Here is a 20,465-nt window from a genome sequence, read left to right as displayed (position 1 = left end):
AGACATTTGGTAGTAAATTTAAGGCAGTGCCAGATTCTCAAAAATCAGCATTGCTTGTTTACCAGTATCAGTGCCAAGTTTTAACAATATCTTTTCTATAGTCACCTAATGGTAGTGATTTTTATGCATTTCAACAAAGGTCAGAAAATATCCTTCTTGTCAGAGGTGTTCCATGCCAAGACACATGATATGTTATTTGTTTTTATATATACTTATCTATCTTTACCTAGTTGCTAATGTTCTTACATTTTTCATTTTAAATTTGTAAGAGTATGTTCAGCCATGTTTTGTGGCTTTGCCAGGCAGAGGGCTAGGGTTTGGTACCTTGTTTTGCCTGATGAGTCATCATCCTTTGTTGTTCTTTTGAGGAGGAATGGGTGCCTGCTGTGTTGTAGAATTAGGGTAAACATACATTTGTTATAATGTATATAGGAAGTGGATATACAGTATATACTCACCATAATTTTTGTCAGCTTAATAAGGATTTTGTTTTTCATTCACTCTGTCCTCATTATTTCTACAATGAAAATGTGAAATTGAATTTCATTTTTTTGTCTGTTGTCTCTTTGCATATAATCTTTCATATTATATTTCATAGTAAAGTCAATACAGCCTAATGTTACTTCACATAATGCTCAATATTATTTAAAAGCCATATTAGTCCTTAATCAGAGAACATGTACTGTGAGAGTGTAATTAATCACTCCTGTTCACTTAAATACAAGGGTTTGTCCCAAGGGCAAAATGAATAAAAATGTCAAAGGTGGATATAATAGTGGGCATACCTTTTGCAAATAATACAGGTGCTGGTCATAAAATTAGAATATCATGACAAAGTTGATTTATTTCAGCAATTCCATTCAAAAAGTGAAACTTGTATATTAGATTCATTCATTACACACAGAATGTATTTCAAATGTTTATTTCTTTTAATTTTGATGATTATAACTGACAACTAATGAAAGTCCCAAATTCAGTATCTCGGAAAATTAGAGAATTGTGAAAAGGTTCAATATTGAAGACACCTGGTGCCACACTCTAATCAGCTAATTAACTCAAAACACCTGCAAAAGCCTTTAAATGGTCTCTCAGTCGAGTTCTGTAGGCTACACAATCATGGGGTCATTGGTCTTGGTCATTGTGGTATAACTGATGGGAAAACTACATTCAGGCTACTTATTATGGAGACTGATAACATTTTGCATTGTATGTGCATAGCCATTATATGTATAAAATTGTGTATTATAGTTATTTGTGTAAACACATTGACTTGTAATTAGTTAAAACTGCTATAAGGTATAAAGTGAATTTAATATATGTTTTAGATTTTAAATCTTTCTAATATTCACAGTAACTATTTTTTTTTAAAACTCTTCTTTAGCTTTCTTACTTTCAAATTAAATTACACATCGAAGCACTTTGGAAAGATTGAAACTTTTGGTGCCATTTTCCAAATGATGTCCGAAGTATATTTTTCACTGGGGCTGCCTTTTCACTATATTTAAATCTATTTTGAATTTATAATTTACACTTTAACACTGATGACTGCTTTTATTCTAATTCTAATGGTTGTGAACAAGCATTTTTTAACTTTGTGCTTTTCCTGTGGGATTTGTTTAGTCTGAATTATAAATGAATATCTGCTATTCCTTCTGCTCATCTTGATTTAAAAAAGTAGGTTAACGTGTCTGAATACGGCATGAATTTTCTCTGTATATTTTTAGATGCATGATTTCACTAATGTTATCACACTAGTAGAACTTTGTGGTGGTGTTCTAAGAAGAAAATCTCAATATTTTTTTCTTTTTTTCAAATATTTAATGTATACTTACACTTAACTTATATGTTCATCATTGTATTACAATGGTGCAACAGGTAATGTTTCTTCAGAAATTAGTGGCCAGGGTTTGATTCCTGTGCCTAGACATTTGTACATCTGAAGTTAACATGTTCTAGCTGAGTTTTCTAGTTACTCTACTTTTTTTCGTACAACTCCAAAAGTTTGTGTATGGGGTTCAGCTTTGTATACCCTGTGATGGGATTGAAACCCTGTCTAGGGTTGATACTTGCCTTGCGCCCAGAGTTGCTGAACTAGGCTCCAATCTGAAACATTCCTTAATTGGATTAAGTGGGTTTGGGAATGTTACATTTTATTAATCAGAAATACGTACTGTTGGAATTTGGGTTACTGTATTTTGCTTGATAAACAGCTACAGTAAATCTTTTGACTTTGAATGCTTATTGTAAGATAATGTAATGTAGTTTAATGTAAAGCAGTGTGAAACAGTAATGCTATAAAAAAAATAAAGATAAATTGAACATTTTGAAAATACCGCAGACCTTTCTTTATGCAATGCACAAAGAGTGTTAGTCAAAGTAAAGCAGGGTTTCTACAGTGGAAAGTTAGGCTTTAGATTTCAGTGAATGAAAGAAAAGGTGCACTTAACATTGTACATATTTCAACAAATAGTAGTGGAGAATATATGTGATACAATGTTATATATTTCTTTTTAATTTTATTCCTTTATGCAGGTATGGCATGCATTTATTTAATGTGATTTTTTCCAATAATATAAACAGTATTTAAATTAAAACATAGTGTGACCCTTTTTTTAATGCTCTCCGTTTATACAGATAAGATGACTGGAACTCCATTAAGTAAAGTCTCAAACAAAACCATTAAGTAGAAAAGCATTTTGTGTGGTGTTAGATCTTGTCATATGCTCACAAAAGTATTACTACACACTTAAAAACAACGGATTACTTTTAAAGTAGAGCCATCTTTTGTTTTTGATGTATTATTAATGTCTATATATAATTGCTCATTTAGAGTCAAATTAACATTTCAGGCACACCAACTGTTGACCAATAGTGATGATAACTAACCTCACATTGCATCCCCCTCAATCCTACTGCCCAGTTTGAAATCTTAAAAATTGTGTCTCTCTAGTAGAGATTTATTCTGGTCCACTAAAGATTTTATTTTTTATTTTAGTACTGTATTTACAAAAAAGAATGTGTTTTTTACAGAGCAGAATGAGATAAGGCATGAGCCATGTATTTATTTACAGTATATGCTATAAACTGATTAAGAAAATGGCTTCAGACTAATACCAGGAGCAACTGTAGCCCTACAGGATTGGAAATACCTGGTTTTATACATTAATACTGTATTAGTGTAATGTGTTTATTGGTTTAGATAGCATTTGCATTTACATAAGATCATAAACATACAGTTTTTATTCTTAAAATTAGTTCATTTTTAAATCCTTCAAGTTTCTTTGGAAAGAACATATCTATAAACCCTTCTATCTGAATCCTCAAGTTAAAATTAATTAAATATTTTGTTCAGCGATGTGAAAAACTCCAGCCCTGTTTTCCTTGTGTGGTTTAGTGCAGTGGCAAGTTTTAAGTAACACTTTTTTTAAGCATGCACAGGTGTTAAACAGAGTAACAATCATTCTAATTAAAATAAATGCAACAATAGTAATCATGATGCACAGAGTTTCTGTGAAGAATGTGAGCCAGCTTCAGTATTATTTTGGTAGATAGAATGTGTTTTTTCCCTCAGGCAAGTGTCTCCACCTGTCTTTTCATAAATGTTGTAATTTTACACTTTTATGCATTCTAATTCTATAATTGAGTGTGAGCTATTACATTCTTAGAGCCAACAATAGTCACATGCAAAAAGAAGGCTCCAGGAGTATGTATACTTTAGCTATTCTTAAAATGAAAATGCTTATTATTATGATAAGTACTTTTTATGCTGCTTAGAGGAGTACATGAAACTTTCCATGTATTTTTATATGCAACATTGAATCACTGTAGATTTAACTTTTTTGACACTAATAATCAGAAAAAGAATCTTAAATGTGAAAATCAAACCACACCTCTACAGTTGTTATACTTGCAAAGTATAAGATTGATTAAGTATTCACCTTCTTCAGGTAAGTGTTTAACAGATGCACCTTCGACAAAAATTACAGCCTTGAGTCTTTGTGTACAGTTCTCTCTCAACTTTACACATTTGGACTCTTCTATTATTCCTGATTCTTCTCTGTAAAACAGATCAGATTCTGTTAATTTGAATGGGGACTGTAAGTGAACAGTAATTTTCAAGTCCAGCCACATGTTCTTGGATTGAGGTCTGGACTCTTACTTCGCCACCTTAACACATTATTTAATTATTTAATATACCATTTCTGCATTGCTTTGGCTTTTATGTTTGAGGTCTTGCTGCAAAATAAACCATGTCTGAAGTGATAGTTGTCTTATAGACTGCAGCGGATTTTTCTCCCGGACTTTGCTGCATTAATTTTACCTTGTACTTTCACAGTTTTTCCACAGCCTGCTGCAGAGAAACAGCCCCTCAGCATAATGCTTCCACCACCTTGCTTGACGGTGCGGATGGTATATTTTTGCTGGTGGGTGGTGTTTAGCTTATATCAAAGCATTAAGTATGATGAACAATAACCTCAAATTTGGTCTCATTTCATAGAACCTTCTTCCACTTTATTTCTGCATCTCCTACATGCTTTTTGACAAACCGTAACCAATACATTATATGAGATTTTTTCAACAGTAGCTTTCTCCTTGGCACTCTCCCATGAAGCCGCTCCTTTATTGTAAAGATTTGTTTTCACTTTGACATTGAAGAGTATTTATCTGAAGATCAGTTTCAAAAAGTCTATGTTCTAATTTGGAATTTTAGTGCTAATCTTTTTATACGTGGCTTGAAAAACATGTTGAATTATACTCAATCAGTTGCTTATAGTTTACAAGACGGATTTTCAAAAAATATTGTTCTTTGGAAGCATGAATCAAAAGCACAAGCTGGCAGGTTACTATCATTATCACTAAATTAACTATTTTCTAGCTTTGCCAGGTTTGCCTTCAATCAAACATATAAATCTAAATTAATCATTTTGTAATTTCTTTGTAATGACCTGGTTTCACAAATAGTGTAGTGATTAGTGTTATTAAGCGAATTTCACCAGTGCGTTATTTGCAGCAAAGTTGCTGCGTTTGTTGGCCCATGTTTGTCAAATTATTTACTGATAATTCGTCCTTTTTTTTTTTTTTTGTTTGTTTGTTTTCTTCGGTGTCATAGTGCTTTACGTGGCCAGCACAACATCTCCTTGAGCTATAACAGCTAACATTGGATGGAACTACACCCAGGGTTTATAATGCTGATCATTTGCATTACACATTGGCTACAAAGCTTGCACATCTCTCACTTTCTTCTTTGATGTCACTGAGTCATGGTTGTGCAGTGGTTAGCACAATGAAGAGCACATGATCGCGCTCATAGTATTGCTAGTATACACAGAAACACAGAGTTCGCAAAGAAAACTCATGTAGATATAAACAGAATGTGCAGACTTCATGGAAACCATAGGTGCTAAGGCAGCTGGCTAACTACTTTGGCATCAGTATTCATACCAGGTTTGGTTTTTTTTTGCATTTTTCATAAAAACTATTGCAATGAAATGTAAAGTCATAAAGACACATTCAAACTGTGTTTAGTAGGTGAACTCAATTGAAAGAGTTGAACAGATAAGTAAATAATGCAGGTTCTCAAATTTTATTTATGTGAAACGCTAGCCGTCCCCCGTGGCTCTGCCCGCGTAGTAGTTAAACAGGACAGTGAGGAGGGCCCTGCCCAGCTCCCTACTCTTGACGTCACGCTTCCCCCTCCCCTCGGCCCGCTGCATATCTCTCGAATTTGTACATATAAATCAGTATCGCAAGCGAACTATGATGTATAGTGCCATGAAAAAAGTACCAAAATCAACTAGAATGTTCAAGCAAATTATAGAAAAAAAACCCAATCTAAATCCATTAAGTAGTTCTCTCGTGACAAACAGACAGAGATACAGACAGACAGACACTGGATTTTATATATAGAGGGATGTACAGCATAAAAAACAAGTTATCTCTGCTTGTCACCAAATGTACTATCAGTCTTAGAGTTCTACGTCAATATAAGAGAAGGAAGCACGTGCCCTATGCATGTGTAATTTGCCACATGGAGAATAACAACAAACATTGAAAGAGCCCGACGCCAAATGCAATAGTAATAACAACAAAAGATTTATTACTATTTACAAGATGTTTTTATCTTTTTAAAAGAATTAAAGTGTAAAGCATCAGCACAGACAGTTTGGAGAGCCTTCAGCGCAACTTCAAAAAATAGATTGAGCCAGCATGTTCAATAATGACATGATACTTTGAATTGTCTGCTTCTAGCTATTTTAGGGCTGATTTTTTTATTCCTTTTCTCATATAGCTAACTATTTTTCCAAAAAACTCAGTTTTTCACATAAATCTACATAAAATGTCTATTGCTGTGTGCATTGCCCTATGTGCTACCACGGCAGTGGGTTTGAGATAGGGAGGGTGGTGAGCTGCTGCTGGGCTGAAAGGGACATAAAGCAAGTTTCTCACATAAATCAACATAATTCGACCTACGTATTTTTTCTGACTGTTGACTATGACTTTGGAATTTCCTCTTCATTTTAATGAAATACACGTTTGTGTGTCTCTGGCCATGTTCTTTCTTCTTTGATATCATGAAGGCATGGTGATGCAGTGGTTTGGCACTACTCTCACACAGCTCAGGTGCCTTTTTGGGCACAATGATCGGTCCAGTGTAGCTGGCAGACATTTCCCTAGCCCTCAGGGAAACTTTAAGGATGATTTTACCATTATAATCCAGTCAGATCTATTTCTGTTAGTCCTTCTCCACTGACTTCATTGCATTTCACTGAGTTCGGCGATAATCGCGATCACTTCTGTGATTTCTCCGAACTCGAGGCAAAGCAAATACTGCGGAGTTCACTTATCACTAGTGTTGTCTAAATGTGATTTCTATAAAAACACGCACTGCAGAATTTGTCAAGATAAATGAAGAAAAGCAAAGGTGACGAGATACTTTATGCCACTTTTCTCACAAGTAAATTTTCAAAATCCTGACATGGTATAAATGTTATCTCTATAATGTCTAAAACACTAATTCCAGTTGTGAATAAAAGTAGTGACCCATTTCATTTTATCAGAAATCTCTGTGTTTCTTTTCTCAATAGCTGACTTTTAAACAAATGCAGCTAGTCAGGTATAAGCTTTTTTTTGTCAAACAAAGAAAATTTAAAAAGATATGTTCCATGAAATATTGCCTAAACATTATTGACCACATTCTGTGACAAACAAGAAAACATTATTGAAGTGTATGAAATAACTGCTGCAACCTATACTACAAAGAACTAAATCCAGTAGCTTGCCAATGAGGACTAACATGAAATCTCCATGAAAAACGGATAACAAAATCATAAGAGATTAAAAAATAATTATTATTATTATAACATATGCCAGACTCCTAATTTTATGATCTAAATGCACATGCTTATGTTCAGTGAGGACAGTAGTTTTGTTTTCCTTGATCTGATGAAAATTCTAGGTCTTTTGAAATTAAAATGATGTTACAAATGTTGATTTTTTTTTTTTTAATATATAAAGTAGCTCTACCCCCATACATCTAAAGTTCACTACATATTAATGTTAATAACTTAAGCCTTTTTATAATACTATGTTATTGTATTTAATAAGTAATTAGAAAGTTCACTCTACGAATAGTAACTGTGTGGTGGGTGTTTCAGGTCTACTCCTTGAATATTTAGATATTGGCACCAATGAAAACACCATTTCTAATAACTAATTTTTTTTTAAACTACAGTACATACACAGTAGCAGTGAATTACTGATATTTCATGCAGTATATTCTAGCACTAAATATATGTGAACATTTCAGCATTATTTTTTCCCCAATTGTTGTCATTGCTGACAAGCTAAGAAAAACTGCTAAATAATTGATTTCTGTGAAACTGAAATAAATAAAGCTTCAAGGAACAAGTGCAATAAAATATTTAGTTTAAATTCCATCAATAATAAACTGCACTCTGGAGAAATATGCTGTAAGATTTCTACTTGACATTGAATGTCTGAGGATTTGCTTGGAAAAACTGCTTCACACTAATAAATGTTTTTTTTTTTCTGAGCTGCTATTTTAGAACAAGTCTCCTGAGACTACTTAATGCAATTGATTGACAGTAAAAGTTGCATTCATATGGAGTAAAATGCTGCGTAGGTAGAATGGTCAGCCTTAAGCCAAATATGGACTACAATGAGTTACAGAGTATACAAAAGAAATTATTGATACCTGGCATATTGTCTGCATACACAAACTAAAATCCATTGCTTTTTGCACCTTTTGTAAATTTTGTATACACATTTACCAAACTTTCAAAAAAACTACTTTTCATTTATAATAACAGCTTAAGCATTTTGAAATATGTAACCTCATGTTTCCTCCATGCCCTCATTTACTACTGGTCAAAAGGTTTAGAGCACCTCAGATTTTCAAGTTTTTCTTCAAATTCAATCAGTTGAAATGCACTGAATGACTTAAAATGTCGAAAAGCTAAGCATTAAACTGCCAGAGGTTTAAAGATAGGGTTTAGGTTAGCAAAAACTGGAAGAAGGGAAATTTCAGAATATTACAAATGGGTTTTCTTCATGAAACAACTAATAGGTTAAAACCTACAGATGTTCTGCAGCTCCCAACTTCTGTTGATTACGTAAAAGAAGTACTGCTTGGACAATATTGCACTGTGGGGAATTGTACAGTAAATTCCAGTGATAATGGCAAGAAAACAGCAATTAGCAAATGGAACGAGACAGAGCATTATTACCCTCAGAAGTGTAAGCCTTTCATTTAGAGTAATTACAAAAAAAAAAAAAAATCAAATCAAAGTGTTACTTTGTAAATGTCCTACGCAGTCCAAAGGCAATTGGAAACTGGGGGAAACTCTGATAGGAAGTGATCGGACAAACTCAGAGCCACCACCCAATCAGTAAACAAGTTTCTGAGGGTCACCAGCTTGCATGACAAGCACCTCACAGCACAACAGCTTCAAGCACAGCTTAACAGTGGTCATAAAAAGCTAGTCTCATTTTGTTTTGTGAAAAGGAAACTTTGTGCTGCAGGTTTGACAGTGCGAGTGGTAGTAGGAAAGCCATTCCTTAAAGGACAAAATAGGGCCCTGAAATGCCAGCTGTGGACTACTGCAGACTGGAAAAACCTCTTATGGACCGATGAATCAAAGTTTGAAATCTTTGGTTCATCACGCAGTGTGTTTATGTTGTCGAGTTAGTGAAAGAATGGTTTCTCAGTGTATGTCACAAGTTATCTAACGGAGATGGAATTGTGATGGTCGAGGGTTCTTTTGCTGGGAGCAGAGTGATGGCTTGCATAAAATCTGGAATTCTGAATCAAAAGGTTTCCACAGTTTGGCTGTTATATGAGGAAAAGGTGTTTACTTTGATGAATCAAAAATTTGAATACAATTTTGTGCATTTAATGATTCTTTGATTTTTTATTATTAATTACCATTGTTTATTAGTTCTTTGTCTTATTTTCATGAAACATTAAGACATAAACTGCATGCATTTTCATGAAAACTGAAAAAAGTGAGATGTTCTAAAACTTTTGACCGTTAGAGAAAATACCAAAAAATACAGACTTAACTGAATTCTTGCTTGAAGTGTATTTTGAAACTTTTATTCTCACCAATGTATTATCTGATTTATATACATTTTATGCTCTCTTTTCACTTAATCCTAGTAGGGATCATGGTGGCAGCATGCTGAGCTGAAGATTCAGACCTGGCTACATTATTTTTAATGATGAGGTCCAGGCAATTCTGTGTAATTGCCAGGTGTTCCCAAACCTCCTGAGAGAAAGAATCGCTTTTCTGAGTCCTAGGTCTGCTCCAGGTGATTTCCTAGTGGATCATACCTGATACAACCTCAGTGCAAGGCATCAAAACACTGTACCCAAACCACTTCAGCTGCCTTATTTCATTCTGAAAAAGCATTAGTTTTGCTATGAGGTCCATCAGTATTGTTTCAAACAATAAGGGTGCATAAAATTAAATAGTATATTGTGGTCTTAGAAAACCATATATTCAGAATTAGTCAGTATCCTATTTTGTGCATTACGCTTTCTAATAAAATAAATACATAGGGGGCATTTTATTTTCATTAAAAATATGCATCAACATTATGTACATATATGTACTTCATACATTATTTTAAATCATAGTCACAAATGAAAACTTGAAATGAACTCCACTAAAGCAGAGTAAATTTTAAAAGCATAATATCTGCAAATAGACATTATAAACTGTAGTTTTTCTTAGGATTCGTTTAGTGCCCCATGTACAAACTGAGTAAAATATTGCTGCTAGCAATATACTGTACTTCAGTTATCTGATGCAAGACTCTTCAATACCTCCCTTTGGGGGGGTGGTAAACGTTAAAAGTTAACATTATACAACGTTATTGTCTGTTTTACTGTTTTACCTGCATTTTTATCACTGTTTAACATTGTTTTTCATTGTTTTTTATCAGTATGCTGCTGCTGGAGTAAGTGAATTTCCCCTTGGGATTAATAAAGTATCTATCTATCTAATCTATCTGTCTAATCTATCTATCTATAAACGAATGTGGAATAGACCATGGCAATGAAGATACATGTGAGGAAAACTGTTTTCAATATAGCCTTTGTAAAGATTTGCAATGCATTGATATTGACACTTTCAAAGGGAAGTTATCAATAGTTGACACATGAGACTCACTAGTCATATTTTATGTAGATAATTCAAAGCTGTTGACATGTGTGTTGCTCGAGTTTTTAATCATTTTCCTCTTAAATGCTTGTTTTCAAGATGACTTGTGATAGGTTTAAAATTTGTTCCTCTAGGGAGATGTTTTGTCACATATCATATAGGTGTCAGAGGCAACTGGAACTCTAAATAACAATCAAATTCAATTACTAGCCCACTGACAACATATTACATTCATGTTACATCACTATAAAAACAAATCTGAACAGTTTCTTTTCTCTTAAACAACTTGATATTCATGAAGATTAATTTTAAAAATGCAGTTCATTGCCCTGAACAGAATAATGAACACAATAAAAGAATTCCTGTTCATAATGTTTATGTAGCCTCCCAATTGCTATTAATTGCTGAATTTATCACACATTTTAATTTTGTTGTATCATTGATTATGAAAGAACTCTAAAAATATTAAACTGAATAAGTCCAGCTTTGAAAAGTATTCACCCCATTGACATTTACTTTCATTAAAAAGCACAGGAAGGCCTTTGTAACCTTACAAATCTAAGTGAATTCAGTTTAAATTGCAACGTACATAAACGTGGATCAACTTTTAACATGTTATGAATGTGTAATAAGGATTAAACTATATTTGTGTGGAAAAAACCTCACAATAAATCCTGCCTTGCATATCTAGAAAACGCATATACTGTAGGAGCTTCTGACAGAATCTGGACAAACATTGATTTTTTTTGGCCTTATTGCCAAATACTGTGTGTGGTGAAAAATAGCACAGCTTATGATTTACAAATCACCCACCCTACATTTAAGTATATTGGAGGAAATGGTACATTGTTGGGTTGCTTTTAATCAGTAGGGACTAGTGTGCTAGCTAAAATAGAAGAAAACAATTGATGCAACAAAATACAGATACATACTGAAGTAAAACTACACAGTCTGCAAAAGATTTGACTTCCCAAACATTAAAGAGACTCTTGAATGGCTTAAAAAAAGATATAAATTCTTTTAGTGATCAGTTTGAAAGTACTGGCTGCCTAGAAAGCTCTTTGGCAGACCTTACCATTTATAATAACACTATTACTCCTGAAGTAACCTAGAACAGTCAGAGCACTTTTGTAAGGAAGTGTTGGCAAATGTTAAACCCTACAAAAAGTGAAAACAATGATTTTAACATAAAAGAAACTTGTGGCTGTATTTGCCTCAAAAGAAACCACTTTCAAATATTATATGGCAACTAAAGGTAATGACAGCTGTTCAAAGCTTGAGTTTTCTGTGGTATGATTGTTATTTTATAATGAAAATGATTATACAGCAGAATTTCATTTGTTTACTGAGAGACATGTCTATAAATTTGTTTTTAAAAGAATTCAGATGGTATTCACCTTAAACAGGTATAAGTAAACAACGTTTTTGTTGTAAATAATAAAGAAATTTTAAAAATATTTGTCATTTCCATTTCTGTTTTATTATGCAAGCTTAAATTATATGTTTTAATGAAATGAATGAATAAGGGACAAGGTCATTTTTTATCGTAATCCAATTTATCTTTAACCTGTTAAAGTAAGTGTAACTTTCTAAACTGATACCGATTCTGCATTTAGTTCGTTATGGTATCAAAAAAGAGTTTTATACTATATAAAATGTTTTAATGACATTATGTTATGAGTTAGAACCACATGTAAAATTCCATTACAACGAATATCTTTACAACGGAATTTTCATTACAACGAAGTATTTTTATGGTCCTGACAGTTTCCTCATATGACACCAGTCTATAGAAATCTTGTTACTACAAAATACATTCAACAGATACTTTAATTACAATGAAGTGCCCAAAAGACCTTGAAATGCCTGAATGAATCATCCACAGAGCAGTTAGTTCTGCAGTCACAGCTCAACGATCCCCAAACAGAAACATTGTACATTTTTTTTCTTTCTTTGGAATTTGCTTGTACTGTTTTTTTTTTTTGTTTTTTTGCTGTTTTTGTTTTCTGTGGTTTTCAGTGATACCTTTTGCTTATTGCTCGTCAACATTTGACAAACATCCATTGGAATTTAACTAATGTCACCCTCCTATAGAAATGGAAGACACGAAAAAATGATAACAGTTCATATTAGAAAAAAAAACTTTACATTTTTGCAGCTCTGGATTGTGGCAGAAAGAAAAAAGATGTTGCCAGTGAATTCAGAATTTCGCCATCGACACTATCAACTTTCTTGAAAGACCGAGCAAAAAAAGAAAAAAAATCTCAGGTGGCAAACGTATGCGAACTGCTGCATTTGAAGACGACGAAAAAGCTGTGTTTATGTGATAAATGTTCAAGAAATATTCATATTAATGCAGCATTTATTCAAGTAAATGTGACCCCTCTTGGGACCTCCCCCAACTGGACAACATGCTGAAGAGCGTCCCGAAGCGCGATCACTGCTTCTGTGAAAGACTGTTTATCCATTGCCGGGGCAACAGCAGGCTCACAGCTCTGCTGCGGCTCTTCACCAAAGCAAACAGAAAAGATCTTGATGGGTGATACAAGGAACATTGTAAATGCAGGGAACAGTATTACTTGTCCACTAACCTAGCCACAACCCTACCTGACTGCTGTGTCTGTGTATAGGAGAGTGGCAGATCCCGCAACAATAAATAACTGTGCTGTTCCTGTTTCAAGCTGAATAAAGCTGGTTTTGCTAAAGTACTGAGACTTAGCCTCGTGTTTTGGGGTGCAAGACAGGGACTTATATGACTACGATCTTTTAGGATTTGCTTCTGTGGCGCTTCACTGAATTGCTGTGAGCCTGCTGTTGCCCTTCCCCGGCAACGGGCAAACAATCTTCCACAGATACGGCAATCACGCTTCGGGACGCACTTCAGCGTGTCGTTCCCATTGAGTGGGGGTGGATCCCAAAAGAGTTCTGAAACCTCACAATATGAAGAAGAAAAGGATGATTCGGCTTCTGATTGATAACTGTGCTGCCTACAACATGTGTCCACATTTAGCTAATGTTCGCGTTGAATTCCTCCCACCCAATTGCACAGCAGTGCTTCAGCCTTTGGATTTGGGCACCATTCGCACCCTGAAGTGTATTATTTCAAAGAAATGCTGAGATAAATTCTCGTCAGCATAACTTGTAGAGAGGAGGAGATTAAAATTAACGCGAAAGAAGCTATTAAAATGATTGCAAATGCCAGGACGCAAGTTAAAGAAAGCACTATAGTGACAAATACAGAATCTCATTACTATGAAATTTTCATTACAGCGAAATATTTTTTAAGTCCCTGGCAGTTCATTGTAACGGAATTTTACCAGTATTTAAGAAAAAAAGATGCGTTCAACAGTTAAGTCTTTAGTTTTACTGTATATTTTTATTTTTTTTTATTAAAAGTTTAATCAATAAAATAAAAATCATAATTACAGCAGGCAGCAGATAACTACACTTTAAAGTTTGTTTTTAATTAGTAGTTTGAATATAGCAGTTGTTGCACTATTATTTTGGATGTCTGAGATAAAAAATGTGATCAAATTTAATTTTTCCATTGTTGTATAAAAGTTATGGTTACTTTTTACAGTTGATACAACCACTCATTTCTAAAATATTCACTTGTCTAATACTACTGTTTATTATTGAAGCCTGGAATACAGACATAAATGTTCAGCCTGCTTCATCGAATCTTTCCTAAATTAGAAATTCCAGTGGTGAAGCTTTCTGGATAAGATCTTCACAAAAATTCCATTCTTTGATTTTCTGCAAATCTTATATTGCTAATAGTGTTTAATCACAGGGTATGGGGAAGAGATTATAAGTTTCATTTATTTTCAGTGATTAAGGTGTCTGCAACTCCAAGTTAAGTAATCTTTCAGCATGTAAAAATTGCAGGCTTGCAGCAGAAAACTTCAAAATAATTTTATCCTTTGCCGTGTGCATGTTAGAATCTAATTATATTTTGATGTAGTGGCAGTTCTAAAAAACAGATGTAATCATTCATGAATATACTGTAATGTAGATTTAAATTGTCCAAATGATTATTTAAGTGAAGCTATAAAGGTTTTATTACCAACACATTGTTGTTTTGTTTTATAGAAAATATATGTATTTTTACTAAAATACATACAGTCTATGGTATAAAAAGAAAGCTTTACATACTGAAGTGTTCTCCCTTTAAACATTTGAAAAGGAGTACCATGGTGTTACAGGGAACTGGATTTCATGTTAAAATGTGTGTTATGTTAGATGAAGTCTTTTTTTTTGTTTTACACAAGAGTACAAAGAAATACTATTTTGAATTTGGAGGAGGTGTTATACTTGTTAATTTGATAAACTGGTTGTTGATTGGTGACATTAAAATGGCATGTTATAAGTGAATGAGTTCCCTTTAGATTGGTACCTCCATCTACACTTGCTGTAGTCCTACCTCCTGCTTCCTTACATACCTTGGAATGTAGGGAGAAATAGGTGGATGTAAAGAAAAAAGTGACCAGTTATAAAAATAATGACAACATGCTCTCTTTTTCAAAGAGGTCCCCTAATATACAAATCAAATAAAACTGTCTTAAATCATTTCTTAAAAATTGGCCAGTGCCTAGTTCGCGCTGATATTGCCTTTGCATTCATCATCACTTCATTATAACTCTGCAGTCTTTTGAACATAGACACATTATTTACTCATTGTATTGAATGGTTTTGTTGCACCACACTGTCATTACATTTACAATCTTAATTTGATAAGATTATAGTCTTTTAAATGTGCTTATGAGTAAGAATTCTTTTCTTAAAATTTCTTAAAAATTAATAAAAAGAAGTTAAACTATCTACTATGTACTTCTATAGAGAGAGCTTATGCCAGCAATGTCAGCAACACATGTATTACAGCGTCCCATCCTAGACCAGATGCCAGTGTTCCAAAGAGCTTAATCACAAATGCACACACACCAGACCATTTCTAGAGTAAAATGACAATAAGAGTGTGTGTGCACTTTTGAAATGTAGGAAGAAACTGAATTCTCTAGATGAAAACACACAAATACCAAGAGGATATGCATAAAATCACTTCTCAGAGTTACTGTTAAACTACCTCACTTTACTACAGAGGCCTCATTTTTGCAGCCCCTCATAATGGGTACAGTAATCATTACAATCAGAATTCATCTTCTCAAAGGTAAGTGTACTTGTTACAGTGAACTAGCTGTCCTATTAGAAAGAATCTCAATCGTGCCATGATCTGGATTTAGCAGATCAGTGTTGAATTAGTACTAGGGAGCTATTGGCAGAACTCCAAAGGCTCAAGTAAGCAAAACTTGTTATGGGAAAACTTTTTTTTTTTTATCTCTGCTATTCTGGCATTGTATTTGGAAATCTGTATAAGTTTTGTGGTATGATTCATGTATGAGTTGAAAATTATAGTTTTGTTAAACCTTTTTTTTTTTTAATTGAGGTTTTCTGGTATGTGATTTTTGCCCATTTTAGTCTAAGTAGGTAATGAACTTATTCTGTTTGTGCACTTTATGTGATAATTTTATCTCAACATTTATTACTGTAGTTGTGAGTGCAGATTAGAGAAGTTGTTATTCATACTGTTACAAATAACTGTTGTATTTAAAAGAATCTTTTAAGAATGTCAGCATATTGTTTCATTTACATTATCAGACATATGAAAAAGGTTAATTCTTTCTGTGCTTTTAATTTTATATATATACATGTTTTAATATTGTTTTTTTTTTTTTTTCTTTTTTATAAAACAGCCACTGTGGAATGTTACAACCCTCGAACAAATGAGTGGACATATGTCGCAAAAATGAGCGAGCCACATTATGGACATGCTGGGACTGTATATGGTGGATTTATGTACATTTCAGGTACTATTTTATATCATGATTGTCTATATTTTTTTAGTGATCATAATGTGTCAATGTGACAATTATTACATTGTTTTAAATACTGGATTTGTCTTATTCTAGTTATAGTCTACCAGTTGAAACCAGGCTTTCACATTACACTTGGAACTGAATATACATTAAGATGTACCGAAGAATGAGGCAATCCACTTATTTTGCATACAAATAACATTATAGGCTAAAAAAAACTTTTTTCCTTGTCTCTAACACTAGTCTCCTTTTAACTCCCAGTGATCCATAAAAAAGTGTCCCTGAAAGAGCCCTTTCCTTTAAGTTTGTGCTACATTACTTACCCAATTTTAAAACACTATTTCTTAGACTTGCCTTTCTTAGTCCTTGGTTTATTTTGATCTCCTTTTCCCCAGGGTATGTGTCCAATGAATTAGAAAATGCATTAGTTGTAGTATTCTGTTTAATTACTGTTAAGTTGTACAGTGGAACCTTAGGTCACGAACGTCTCGGAACATGTACAAATCGGGTTAAGACCAAAAAGTTCACCAAACTTTTGCATCTGTTCACCACCACACACTTAGGTGACTAACAAGCCACTTTCCCTTCTGGTTCGTACTCGCCGATGATTTTCGTACGTGTTCAGTCTCTCCCTGTACATTGTTCTCGGCCAGACTTGCATGCATTCACTGTGAACTCTTTGTGCTCTATTTTGTGTGTTTTTGCATTAATTTTGCAATTAACCAAGGCCTCTACGCAAGTGAAGAGTGTAGTGTTGGTGAGAAGAAAGGTTCGAAGAAAACTGAAACTGAATTAAAGAAAGAAATTATTGAAAAGTATGAGCATGGTCTTCGTGTTACTGATCTTGCCACCGAGTACAAGAAGTCAAAATCTACGATTTCGACTATTCTAAAGCAGAAAAAGGCCATTAAAGCAGCTGTTGCAAAATGAGTTACAGTGTTAACCAAGCAGATGCCTTAAGTGCTGGAAGAAGTGGAAAAACTGTTGCTAGTGTGTTTGAACGAGAAGCAACTTGCAGGGAATAGCTTAAGCGAGGTGATGTTATGCAAGAAAGCCAGGAAGATTCATGGCGATTTGCTGCAAGGTTAGTTTTCTTGGTTGTTTATAGTTAGTTTTTGTATAAATTAAGGATTTTTTAAATTTTCATTTTTTCCCCTGTGCTTAAAACTCATTAAAAAAAAGTGTTTGCAGCGAGCGGTTCGTAAGGCTGTAGCATGAACTCTTGCAATGTTAGTTTTTTCTGTTGTTCAAGGTTTTTCACAGCAGTTCATGAGACTGTAGCATGAACTCTTGCAATGTTAGTTTTTTCTGTTGTTCAAGGTTTTTCACAGCAGTTCATAAGACTGTAGCATGAACTCTTGCAATATTAGTTTTCTTGGTTGTTTATGGTTAGTTTTTGTATAAGTTAAGGATTTTTCACATTTTCATTTTTTTCCCCTGTGCTTAAAACTCATTAAAAAAAAAAAACGTTTACAGCAAGCAGTTCGTAAGGCTGTAGCGTGAACTCTTGCAATGTTAGTTTTCTCTGTTCAAGATTTTCTCAGTGTTATTCAATATTTTTACATTTAGTTTACTATTACACTGTGCATTCTATGGTATAATTATTTTTGTGCTTAAAAATCTTTAAAAAAAAATATTTACATACAGTTTGTACGGTCCAGAATGGATTAATTATATTTACATACGATCCTATGGGGGAAATTAGTTCGGGTCATGACCAAATCGGGTTGCGACCAGAGTTTTGGAACGAATTACAGTCGTAACCTGAGGTTCCACTGTAATTGGAAATAAATTTTTTTTTGTCATTTAAAATATTTTATTAAAATTCTAATACTAAATTCAGTGATCGAAGAAAAGCATGTACTTTTAATTGGAGTGAGACTGAAACATTCTAATTCTTGTGGTTTGTGGGCTAGATTTTAAAAAGCAAGTTGCAATGAAAATTCACTCAGATGCCAACAATGAAATTACAGCTTTTTTCATTTAGTAAATATTAAACTTTTGACTCTGAATACTTGAAGTGAAGAATAAACACAAGCATATGCCAGGAAAGCTTGTTTGTTAGCCCATCCATGGAAGCCGAAGAGTTAACTGCAGCCAATACTAAACATTAACCATAAATCAGTACTCGGTGTGAAAAAAATGACTACTCGTGAAAAAAACTGTTCAATTTAGAAAAAGTAAACTCCTTGAGTTAAATTTTACTATCTTACATCAGGAAGTTGGGAATTAAGTAATCATGTAATTTTGAAAAATAACAACAGACTAAGCTACAAATAATACTTGTGCAATGAGTTGATACCCCAGATAGCAGAATGTCTGGTTGCTTTTGAGAAGTTAGTCAGAACCACCATGCCTGCTTTCATTTCCATGTTGTTCATGAAATTGTTTGGAGATGATATTTAGAAGTCTAAAGTCTACAATCATGTAGATGTCCCAGTCTGTGGCTGTCCACCGCCAGATCTCAACTCTACTCAAATTTAATCAACAACAGTCCTGGAAATTCCAAACAACTTTTTTCCGTGATAAATCATTTACTCAATCCTCTTACCTATAGCTGTAATAATTTCACAGAGGAGCAGTGCAATAATTTTTATTGCATATTTCACCACTAAGGTAGACATCATCCGCACCTCATTGTCTGTCTCCAGCCCTCCATCACTGGATGTTTCTACATCAAAGCCAATGGGATGTCTTTCCCAGTTCCTTTGTACCACAGTTAAAGAAGGTGAGGACATCATGCAGGGGATGAGGCCTTCAACGTGTTCATTGGACCCTTTTCCTACTCCTCTGGTAAAAGCTAATGTATCGGATGTAAGCCCTCTCATTGCTGATATCATTAATCACTCTCTCCAGAGTGGCTTAGTCCCACTGGCCTTGAAAACCGCAAAAATTTTGGATCTTGAAATGATAGCAAACTATTTTCCGATCTCCAACCTTCCATTTTTGTCTAAGGTTTTGGAAAAGGTTGTTTTGGTTCAGCTTTAGGATCACCTCAAAAAATTCAATCTGTTTGAAAAACTTCAATCTGGTTTCCGAACTTCTCACAGAACAGAGACAGCCCTGGTCAGAGTCACCAATGACCTCCTGATGACTGCTGACCAGGGCTCTCCATCACTCCTTATCCTCCTGGACCTCACAGCTGCATTTGATACGGTAGATCATACTGTTCTCCTTCATCATCTTCACTATATAATTGGACTTTCTGGCATTGCTTTAGAGTGGTTCAGATAGGACTGGGTATGGGGCATTGGGGGATGTTAAATCTCATACCCACGCTGTCACCTGTGGGGTTCCACAAGGATCAGTCCTTGGGCCGACTCTTTTTAATATCTATTTGCTACCCCTGGGTCACATCATCCACAAACATGGAGTTTCATTCCATTGCTGTGCCGATGATACGCAGCTCAATGTGAGACTGGATTCGACTTCTCTTACACCTCCATCAAACCTATCCTTCTGCTTGGATGAGGTTGAGGCCTGGATGTCCAAGAACTTCCTCAAGCTGAACAGCACTAAAACTGAAGCCCTTTTAATTGGCACCCCCATCAACTTCGTTCCTCTGTAAACTGTATTTCCTTTTCTGACCATACTATTACCTTCTCCCCTTTTGTTACAAATCTGGGTGTCAAGTTAGACTCCCATCTGCCATTTTATACACATGTCCATCACTTTTGCAAAATTGCTTTCCTTCATCTCCGAAACATTCAAACATTCAAAATAGTGCTGCAAGAATCCTGATGAGGGTGCGGAAATATGAACATATTTCACCAATCCTTCGGTCACTTAATTGGCTCCCTATTCACCTCCGTATCGAATACAAACTCTGTTTGTTTACTCACCAGTGCATTCATGGAAATGCTCCACAATATCTGAAGGAACTCCTTAAACTACAAACCACTGCAAG

The 20,465-nt window shown here is 34.3% G+C and overlaps 1 protein-coding gene across 6 annotated transcripts in view; it reads left to right on the top strand.

Moving 5' to 3' along the window:
- klhl13 (kelch-like family member 13) overlaps window positions 1–20,465 on the top strand; it is a 167,618-nt gene that overhangs the window by 132,985 nt on the left and 14,168 nt on the right. For all 6 annotated transcript variants that reach the window (XM_039766509.1, XM_039766508.1, XM_039766504.1 and 3 more), the window contains one exon: window positions 16,436–16,549. In XM_039766509.1, the coding sequence (XP_039622443.1) occupies window positions 16,436–16,549 (114 nt within the window). The remainder of the gene's footprint in view (window positions 1–16,435; window positions 16,550–20,465) is intronic.

This window comes from Polypterus senegalus, chromosome 10, assembly GCF_016835505.1.
Source record: "Polypterus senegalus isolate Bchr_013 chromosome 10, ASM1683550v1, whole genome shotgun sequence".
Taxonomy (NCBI): domain Eukaryota; kingdom Metazoa; phylum Chordata; class Cladistia; order Polypteriformes; family Polypteridae; genus Polypterus; species Polypterus senegalus.
This window is presented reverse-complemented; position numbering and strand designations above follow the sequence as displayed.